Source organism: Gymnoscopelus microlampas (assembly GCF_963454915.1).
Source record: "Gymnoscopelus microlampas genome assembly, chromosome: 11".
NCBI classification, from domain to species: Eukaryota; Metazoa; Chordata; class Actinopteri; order Myctophiformes; family Myctophidae; genus Gymnoscopelus; species Gymnoscopelus microlampas.
Genome location: NC_139948.1, coordinates 22,717,053 through 22,727,703, shown reverse-complemented (window position 1 = coordinate 22,727,703; position 10,651 = coordinate 22,717,053). Strand labels below are relative to the sequence as shown.

General features: G+C 42.1%; 1 protein-coding gene across 2 annotated transcripts in view; it reads right to left on the bottom strand.

Moving 5' to 3' along the window:
• Positions 1-3,285: 3,285 nt before the first annotated feature.
• The window catches only part of cpt1a2b (carnitine palmitoyltransferase 1A2b), a 51,304-nt gene continuing 43,938 nt past the window's right edge, over positions 3,286-10,651 (bottom strand). Inside the window, exons 19-23 of one of the 2 annotated variants that reach the window (XM_084072770.1) lie at positions 9,114-9,317; positions 6,230-8,165; positions 5,160-5,269; positions 4,264-4,506; positions 3,286-4,150 (exon numbers count right to left, since the gene is read on the bottom strand). In XM_084072770.1, the coding sequence (XP_083928896.1) occupies positions 9,195-9,317 (123 nt within the window). In that variant the 3' untranslated portion in view covers positions 3,286-4,150; positions 4,264-4,506; positions 5,160-5,269; positions 6,230-8,165; positions 9,114-9,194. The remainder of the gene's footprint in view (positions 4,151-4,263; positions 4,507-5,159; positions 5,270-6,229; positions 8,166-9,113; positions 9,318-10,651) is intronic. The other variant, XM_084072771.1, reaches the window with a different exon arrangement.

Genomic DNA, 10,651 nt, shown 5'->3' with positions numbered 1-10,651 from the left:
GAGTAGGGTTGCAGGGCACTACCATAGCAGGCTCCATTCCAAGTGAAGGAAGCGGTCTCGGTCTAAACTATAGAAAAAGTGCTCCTCAGGGCACAGGTCTCCGCCAGGTCAGGTAGGTTATTGTGGGCCAGCAATGTTAGCAATTCACCAATTAGGATGGAATATGAAAAATGACTATAGAGATAATGTGTACCGATTTGCGTAATGTTTGGATGTAGTAATATTAAAAAAAGTTCTCCTCCTGGTGGCGCAATAATAGGGCATTGTTAAAAGGGTGGCATTTGTTCCTCAACGTAGTGCGAATGTGCGTTCAAAGTTTCACCGCAAACTGCAGCTCATAATTTGCGACATTTAGTTCAAAACGGGCCACTCCTGCAAACTTTAATGTCAATATCAAAAAAGTGTTTTACATAAGTCGGCCTCCTGGTGGCGCTATAAAAGGCAGATGTGAAAAATGCAGGGCAAAGGTTTTTCCTTGGCCTCTCGGGAGTGTGCATACCATAGACTGTAAAAAAGAATGGACAAAGCCACTCCCCTGCTTTCTACAGAACGAAATGAAGCCGATAGTTCAGAAACGTGCATTACTCCATCGTTAATATATACAGTTGGCCACGCCGGAACTCAAACGCTATTGGTTGAGACCAGACACGTGACCAGCGAACCGGAAAACAACCCCCAAAAATGCTATTGGTTGGGTAGCTTGTCAATCAAGAGTAGGGCGGGGAATGAATGCTATTGGTTGTGTAGGTTGTCAATCAAATCATCCCGCCCCTCCTGGAGCATAGCCTACTTTATCGTCAATTTTAGAATAAATGGGACCATAATTTAGCAAAACGCATATCATGATGATTGAAAGGAGACTTTAAACTAGCGACTGGAAGCATATAGAATTTATGACAATTTTTATTACGGTAAGAAAATATAGTCTAAAGTTTGCCAAAACCCCATTCACGCGTTAAAATTAATTCTTTCTGACACTGCAGGTCGGCGCAGGGTAAAACAGTGCCTCACTCTGGCCATTCATAAGCTTCCGTGTTGGTCTCATCGTAAGTATCCAAGCCTTGCCCCTTGGTGCATACACAGTTTTACACAGATCAGTGCAGCTATACTGTAGGTAAAAACACGAATTGGCCTGTAATAGCACCACCATGAGGCTGATTTGAAAAATGTCAAGTGGCTTTTCTTCCTCTGCTTTGGAAGAAAAGCCTTTTGGAAACTTTGGAAGACAACTTAGCCAACCAAAAATCTGAAAGACCCGTTTCGTTTAATGACAATAGAGATACTGTGTACCGATGTGCGTGATGTTTGGACAACATCTGTAGGACTATTGTAAAAAAATGTGTTTTGCAAAAATCGGCCTCCTGGTGGCGCTATAACAGGCCCGTGTGAAAAAGTTGGGGCAGAGGTTCAGCTCTGGCATCCAGGGAGTGTGTGCACAGTTTCATTCATCACTAGTTTTTATAAGAACATCAGAACTATGGTCAGTACATAATAGAGTGATTAATAGACTCTTCAAGGGATCCAGACAGTCATAATACAGATCTTGTTCTTATGCAATATGTCATACATGTTTCATTATGTATTCACAGAACAGTCAGCTAGGGTTCAGTCCCTGCCTGGGCAGGCCTATTCTGAGTGTAAGCTTCGATCTTATGGTATAATAGCAAAACACAAGACATCCCAACCCTTCCCGTCCAGGGGACGCACAGAAGGGCAAGCATAACAATGAATAATTTTGATTTCAATTGGGTAAATAAATACGAGTAAACACAACATAATCCGGCAACACACAATAAAAATAGTCCAATAAAATGTCATAGCAACAATAAATTACATAGCATGCAGCACGTCGTCACATGAACAACCAAATATAAAACACTGAAAACCACCTAAAATCCCTAACAAAATTCCAACCATAAAAACACAAATTGAAAGTGCATCACTAGCCTGTACATCATAGCAGTTTATGGCTCGAGGCAGAACACTTAAGGAAGTCGGGCCTCTCATACAAGTGGTCTAACAAGTGGACCATATAATTCAGGGAGGTCAATGTCACTCAAGCTGATGATACTACTGCGTCAAACTCTAAGGTGTGAAGGCATCATGGCACATAGCCCCCAGTCTAACCTACAGAAGTAGGCCTACATATAAAAATATATATTAATAACACAAGAACAATATGTATCCTTATTTTCCCAACACAATTAGGCTACTTAATTGTTAATAGTATTTCAATAAGTAAAATTGACAGAGGGGACAATTAATCAATAATAAAAACACCTGTATAGTAGCCTATGCGTATTATAAAGTGGGCAATAGCTCCATTAAATCAGAGAATGAGCAATTATGCAGCTTTTTAAATACATGTATCACACACTGACCCCCAAAATTCCAAAGTCCAACATTTGCAGGCCCTGGGTAGAGCCCTGACCTGCGCTCAGAGGAGAGCACTTTTCTAGTTAATTTCTCATTTGTTGATCACTGGTAGGGAGAGAATTGGTTTGGCGGACATCATGAGGCTCTCGTGACCATAAATCAAAAGGTACTGTACAGTAGCAGCTCAGCTTTTACATCAACCGAAACCACATGTAGGCCTACTTGTCAATCAAGTTAACCTGGCACCACTGTGTCAGGTTATCGACTTCTCTAGGCTCGTCTGTTTTGTAGGCCAGAGGGGCCTATTGTTGGAAGCAGGAAATCCAGGATCCAGTTGCACAGGCTGGAGTTGAGTCAAACAGCTGGCTCGACGCTGTGTTCTCAAGAAAACACAGACATCAAGTCCAATGCAGACAGAATACGTTCTAATAGTTTCTGTTTTCTAACATGCACTCTACTGTACTATTAACTTTTTAACGTCAAGGTCATAAATATGTATTTGGCCGCGGACTCTCATCTGAAAATATTTTACGCCAGGTTTGTGCCAGGTGAAATAGTAGATTACAAGCTCACAACGCTTCACATCAATACGCTTGTAGATCGGCTATTTTCAAATAGCCTGTGTACATACACAGTAGGGATCTAGTGGTTTTGATGCTATTAACTCATTTAGCTGGGGGACCTGCTGGAACCCCCTCAAGGACCCCATGAGGTCCCCGAACCAAGTGAGACTTAATGCAGTCATGAAATATAATGGACTGTGGACTGAGTGAGCCATTATGTTGGTATTTCTGGTTATTGTAGGGAGCAAAGAAACAAGCTTCTTGTTACAAGCTTGCTTCTGGCCAGAGGCTCCCTTCTCCTATCTCTAGGCGACCTCAATGATCAAATAATGACATCCATAGACTGTAGGATATAAGTAGCTTTAATTTATACAGGCCATTATCACCATTTCTAAAAGGTAGATTCTACAAAGTCCACAATTTATATTTAAATAAACATTAAAATCCAAACGATTGACAGCGACAGTAATAACAAGGGGTTTCTTGTGGAGTGTAAAAACAGTAAACAAGAGATATTAGATGACTTAAACAGGCATTAACCTACAGTACCCAGAGATTCATCAAAAATATTTAGCATCACATGTAAAAGAAAACAGCTATAGTACCAGTTTAGGCTCAATAAGAAATACAAAAATATCCAAAACATACAAAAAAGTCAACATCTTCATTTCAACCTATAGCCCTAAAAACACGGCAAAATTCTGAAGCTGCTAATGAATGTTAGTTGCAAAGGCTCCAATCCCAAAAGGATGAATTCATGAGACCGTTTTATCTGGCTGACATTCGGTTATTAGCTCCTTAGTTTTTGTATTCTTACATTAAAAAGATACAGATGTAGGACAATAGGAATGCTTAAATACATTCAGATGGTTTGTATGTATGCTTGCGAGGAATAAGAACCCACATTAAAGAAAAGTACAGAAATCTAGACGGCAATCTCCAAATTGAATTTACTATAGTTTCTAACAGCTCCATCAATAAACTCAAATGGTGTACTGTACACTCAACGTATCTCCATTTGGATTAATTTAATTACCAACGTTTCGACAAGTGGTCTTTATCAGGGAATGTGTAAACATTTGCATTGGTTTTTAAAGAGCATTGTGCTACATGGGTGTGGTGTGGCTATTCGAGTCACATGCTCAGATGACGTGTGCGTCAAGTTTAATCTATTCCCAGTTTAAAAAGTATATGAACATGTGACCAGAAAGCTCTTTAATCCCCCCTGTGTGAAGAGAGTGGTGCCTTTGATGAGCCCCGTATTGATGTTGTCATCAATGTTTGTTTATTGGACATACACCCGGACACACAGACAAAGTGGCACCACTCAAAAAAACAGTGCAAATGTTTGCACATAACCTGGTGAAGACAGCTTGTTAAAACATTGGCAATTTAAATAATCAAATGGAGCTGGAATGAGTGTGCAGTATCTTTTTCTCTATTTGAGTAGTGCTGCTAGTACTCTTGCTGATATATTGAATGGCCTCACATCTGACATGCTGTTACAATGTGATTCAAATCTAATGTATTTAAATAAAAATTAAGGTTGTAAACAAAAAATCACACCCTGTGTGAAGGAAGCGGTGCCTTTGGGACGGGGCTTAACTCATTTCAGTTCGGCCCTATTGGTGGTCTGAGTCCACTCACCAAATTTGTACTTGGTAGCATGCTGCAAACTGGAATAATGGCTGTTTAAAGCCCAGCCAATGGGCAGACAGAGGGGGCGGGGCTTAAGTAATTACAGTTTGTCCCTATTGGTGGTTTTAGTCCATGTCCAAAATTTGTACTCCGTAGCATGCTGCGAACTTGAGTTATGGCTGTTTAAAGGCCAGCCAATGGGAAGACAGAGGGGGCGGGGCTTGAGCAATTCATGCTCGGCCCGTATTGGTGGTCTAAGTCCACATACCAAATTTGGACTTGGTGGCATGCTGCAAACTGGAGTTATAGCTGTTTAAAATCCCGTGCTCATCCCGTGCTCATACGGGCGGACGTCCCTGGGGGTCCCTGGACCCCTCTTTGATAACCGGTGGCACGTGTGGCAAATGAGAGGAGAGATGGCATAGGCAATCTCCAAGTCCGTGTGTGTGTGTGTTTGTATGTGTTGCTTCTTTGCCGTGCTCATCCCGGGCTCATACGGACACACACACAGACGGACACACAGACACACAGACACCGAGTCAAAGCCACGTATAGAGCGGTTGGCACCGCTAAAAATCTAACCAGACAACAGTTTAGGAAATAAGCTGTTGAAGTGTTGTGTTAAACCTGAGCTATAGATAGTAGCCACTATGAGATTTGAGGTGATCAAGATTCTAAACTCCTATAATAATCTCTAAAAAAATCACACCCTGTGTGAAGGAAGCGGTGCCTTTGGGGCGGGCCTTAACTCATTTCAATGCGTCCCTATTGGTGGTCTGAGTCCACTTACCAAATTTGTACTTGGGAGCATGCTGCAAACTGGAATGATGGCTGTTTAAAGCCCAGCCAATGGGCAGACAGAGGGGGCGGGGCTTAAGTAATGACAGTTAGTCCCTATTGCTGGCTTTAGTCCATGTACAAAATTTGTACTCCATAGCATGCTGCGAACTTGAGTTATGGCTGTTTGAAGGCCAGCCAATGGGAAGACAGAGGGGGCGGGGCTTCAGCAATTCATGCTGGGCCCTATTGGTGGTCTAAGTCCACATACCAAATGTGGACTTGGTGGCATGCTGCAAACTGGAGTTATAGCTGTTTAAAATCCCGTGCTCATCCCGTGCTCATACGGGCGCGGGGGGTCCCTGGACCCCTCTTTGATAACTTCATCAATTCATGCTCGTGCCTATTGGTGGTCTAAGTCCACATACCAAATGTGGACTTGGTGGCATGCTGCAAACTGGAGTTATAGCTGTTTAAAATCCCGTGCTCATCCCGTGCTCATACGGGCGCGGGGGGTCCCTGGACCCCTCTTTGATAACTTCATCAATTCATGCTCGTGCCTATTGGTGGTCTAAGTCCACATACCAAATGTGGATTTGGTGGCATGCTGCAAACTGGAGTTATAGCTGTTTAAAATCCCGTGCTCATCCCGTGCTCATACGGGCGCTGGGGGTCCCTGGACCCCTTTTTGATAACGTCATCAATTCATGCTCGTCCCTATTGGTGGTCTAAGTCCACATACCAAATTTGGACTTGGTGGCATGCTGCAAACTGAAGTTATAGCTGTTTGCTTCTTTGCCGTGCTCATCCCGTGCTGAAACCGCCGGCCGGACGGACATACAAAAGTCAAAAGCCACGTATAGAGCGGTTGGCACCGCTAAAAATAGAGATACAATACAATTTGGTCACATGTGAACAGGGATGTAGTGGAGAGTAAAAGCCAACTGAATTTAATTAAGCATTAGCAGAAATAGCAATTTAGCAGCAGCTGTCAAAAAGCTTTTATTTGCGGCTACCCATGTAGCCAAAGCGTATAACTGAGCGAGCCATGAAAATGAGGCAAGTAACTTCAAAGGTTACGCAACATTCCACCTTGATTTCTTGGCAACGGAGTGGGATAGTATAACAATGTTATTACGATGAATATTCATTCACAGATGTGACTTTTAAATCCTGTGTGGCCCTTCAACATGTATTTTTCACCACTACATCACTGCTCACAAGAACATTGTCTGATGTCACCAATAACAGCAGATAAAAGACCAAGAGTAGCACATTATTTTTACAACAAAGGAAAAAAAACACTTCAAGAGCAAGAAAAAAATAATTTGGTTCCATAAGGAATTGCATTGAAGGAAATCATACTGCAATGAACACTAGACATTTTTAAACATCGGTTCTTAGAAATACAGTGTCAAGTGGAAAACAAAACTGTCCGTCTCAGACCAACAAAGGCAGAGACTGGCAGTTTTTGAAAATATTTCACTCACTCCTTTATACTTGGTTTAAAATAGTGATGTGATAAAGTTTCTCATCATTTTGAAGATTCCATCTCCCCACAGCCACGAACCTATGCCAACAATAGCTCAAAGAAAAATGACAAATCTCTCCACTGTGAAAAGTCACAGACACAACTTGTAAAAATAAACTTTAACAAAGCATTACAGACTATATATATCTGGCAATACATGTCCAGTAGCTTAATTGACCATATCCTTGAGATGTTCTGGGTTTATAAGGACTTCTAGAAACAATGCATCATCTTCTTAGGTTAAATAAAACACAACCACATACCAGAAGAATCAAGTGCAACCTCAACCTCAAAATTATCTAAAACATCTGAAATCTCATTAGGCCAATTATCTGAGCTGATAAAAAAAAAGAAAGAGGTAAAACAGATAATTGAACTTCTCCTTCGGTTCTTCCATCTATCCTTCCGTTTGGGTGTCATGAATAAATCTCTCCAGTGTTATACTGCAAGTGGTCAGTCTCCAAACCCAGGTGAATTCATTACTTGAAAACTGTGTCTTGAACTAGGATTGATTTGTTTCGCAAAAATGCCACAATAATCCCAAAACGTGAAAAAATTAAATGAACTCTGGGTTGCTTTTGAGCATGTACCCTAATTAGTTTCCCTGCCCCTGAAATTAATCATCGGTAATACTTTGGAATTATAAATATTTAATATATAATTTACAAACTGTTAAATAATGAGTTATTAATGACTTGCTAAATAGCTTTAATATGTATAAGGCACATTAACAAACACTTAACAAGTAATCAATAACACACAGTTTGTGAATGATCAGTATATCAACTAGAATAAATATGCCTTTTTAATAAAGTATTACTGAATCATCACCAAAAGGGAAAAAACATAAACTCACCAAGAGGTGGAATTCACCCAATGTCCTGATAACATCAGTAAACCCAAACAACAAACAAAACAGCTCTAAACTCTTTCCCTTTTCACCATCATTGAGATTTATCTCCCCCTCTCTTCCCTTGGCTCTCTTCAAAGCCTCTGGAGGGATTACTTTAAAAATAAAAATAAATCATACATATATATATATATAACAAATGTAGACTGAACATAAATACGTTCTCAATGGCGTGGGGGGAGTAGTGTGGAATAATAAAGGAGAACTTTTAAAACCTTTACACAATTAAGACATCCGTTGTGTAAAAAGGGATCTGAAACTCAACTTTCTGAAGCAGCTGTGAATATTTTGAACGCTCCTCTGTAGACATACTTGCTTGCTTGGAGGTCTGGGATTGTGGTCTGAGAGGCTGCCCAGTTATTTATAAAAAATCACACCCTGTGTGAAGGAAGCGGTGCCTTTGGGGCGGGCCTTAACTCATTTCAATGCATCCCTATTGGTGGTCTGAGTCCACTTACCAAATTTGTACTTGGGAGCATGCTGCAAACTGGAATGATGGCTGTTTAAAGCCCAGCCAATGGGCAGACAGAGGGGGCGGGGCTTAAGTAATGACAGTTAGTCCCTATTGCTGGCTTTAGTCCATGTACAAAATTTGTACTCCATAGCATGCTGCGAACTTGAGTTATGGCTGTTTGAAGGCCAGCCAATGGGAGGACAGAGGGGGCGGGGCTTCAGCAATTCATGCTGGTCCCTATTGGTGGTCTAAGTCCACATACCAAATGTGGACTTGGTGGCATGCTGCAAACTGGAGTTATAGCTGTTTAAAATCCCGTGCTCATCCCGTGCTCATACGGGCACGGGGGGTCCCTGGACCCCTCTTTGAGAACTTCATCAATTCATGCTCGTGCCTATTGGTGGTCTAAGTCCACATACCAAATGTGGACTTGGTGGCATGCTGCAAACTGGAGTTATAGCTGTTTAAAATCCCGTGCTCATACGGGCGCGGGGGGTCCCTGGACCCCTCTTTGATAACTTCATCAATTCATGCTCGTGCCTATTGGTGGTCTAAGTCCACATACCAAATGTGGATTTGGTGGCATGCTGCAAACTGGAGTTATAGCTGTTTAAAATCCCGTGCTCATCCCGTGCTCATACGGGCGCTGGGGGTCCCTGGACCCCTTTTTGATAACGTCATCAATTCATGCTCGTCCCTATTGGTGGTCTAAGTCCACATACCGAATTTGGACTTGGTGGCATGCTGCAAACTGAAGTTATAGCTGTTTGCTTCTTTGCCGTGCTCATCCCGTGCTGAAACCGCCGGTCGGACGGACATACAAAAGTCAAAAGCCACGTATAGAGCGGTTGGCACCGCTAAAAATACCAACAATTTCTATTGTTCTAGAGGCAAACCGGTGTTATCAAGGTTTTGTCTCTGGAGGTGTGAAGGTCCCATCCGTGTTCAGAGGATCTTCTTAGACTGACCTGGGCCTCTGGAGGACGAGGTGGTTTTGGCTGCAGAGTTAAGAAGTGCCAGGATGTCCTGGAGAGCACGGCTGACCTGGGCCCCAAACCTGTGAGAGTCCTGAGGGAAAGGGAGTATTTTTGTCAACTTTCAATTATTAGCTCCCTTTCATGTTTCTGTGAAAGGACATTTATTTAATGTATTTTTCTATTTTTAATGTGTCTTTTTCAGCAGTTGTCACCATTTCTATTGTATTGCAAAAAAGGAGAGATGGAGGAGTTGAGGGAGAGGAGGTGATGGAGAGAAGGGGGTGAGGGAGTGAAGACGGTGAGGAAAGAAGAGGATGAGAAGAGGAGGGGTGATCGAGAAATAAAGGAGGTGGGGAGGAAGGAAAGGGCAGTGTGCCTATCACACTTTCTCCCCACCTCCTTTATTTCTCGGAAAGACAGGGAGAGAGAGAGAAAAAGAGGGGAGAGTAGGGGGGGGACAATGAAAGGGGAGATATTTAAAAGAGTATGAAAGTGAGAGAAAAAATTAGATCAGAACAGAAAAAATGATGCAATAGGATTAAGTACAGTTCAGTAGCATTATTCAAAAGGGGAAGTGAAATCAAGGAAACAGACACATTCTTGTGGTTGGCACAACTTTAGACAGAAGTTCAGGAAACTGAGCAGAAGTTCAGGAAACTGATACTAAAATACCGTGGTTCAAATGCCGCCGATCCGACAAATATGTCTGAGTCATAGTGTTGGGGGCTTTGTCAAAGTACCCATTGTACCCATCTGTCTGTGTCCCTGCTTTTGTGCCATTTATGGAGATATCTGTATCTGTCAGTCGGTATCCATTTAATGCCCATATATGGAGATCCCTGATGTCATCAGCATATGCCCATATATTGGAATGCCCATACATGCGCATATTGGTTGGATCGGCGGTCCTGGACAAGTGGATATCCAAACTACTCGACGGCAGGCAACGCACTCCCTTGCGTCCTAGCCGCTGCACACGGCGAGTTTGAAGTCGTCCCATATATGCACATGACCATATATGGGCATAGCAGTCCTTGTCCCTTTTATGCGCATATATAGAGATCGCCCATGTATGTCATGCCCCATTTTTTGCCCATATATATATATAATTTGTTTGCGGCTGATGCCATGACGCCACATTGAGGTTAGACAACACACTCCATATTTGGGCGTAGCTACAATGGGAACATGGCTGTGTCAGAGTGACTAGCCACTTTTAATATAGCATTAGAAATAAAATGGATGTAGTGATGGCCGTCACTTGTGGATCTCCACCCATATTGTCTTGTAAAACATAAAACAAATTGAAATAAAAACTGTCTCTGGGCATATGCACACTTTCTACAATATTTTTGTGTAGCCCTACTCCTAAGTAAACACCAACATGGGATTCATGAAAGGGTGTACTGTGTACTGTAGAGACTT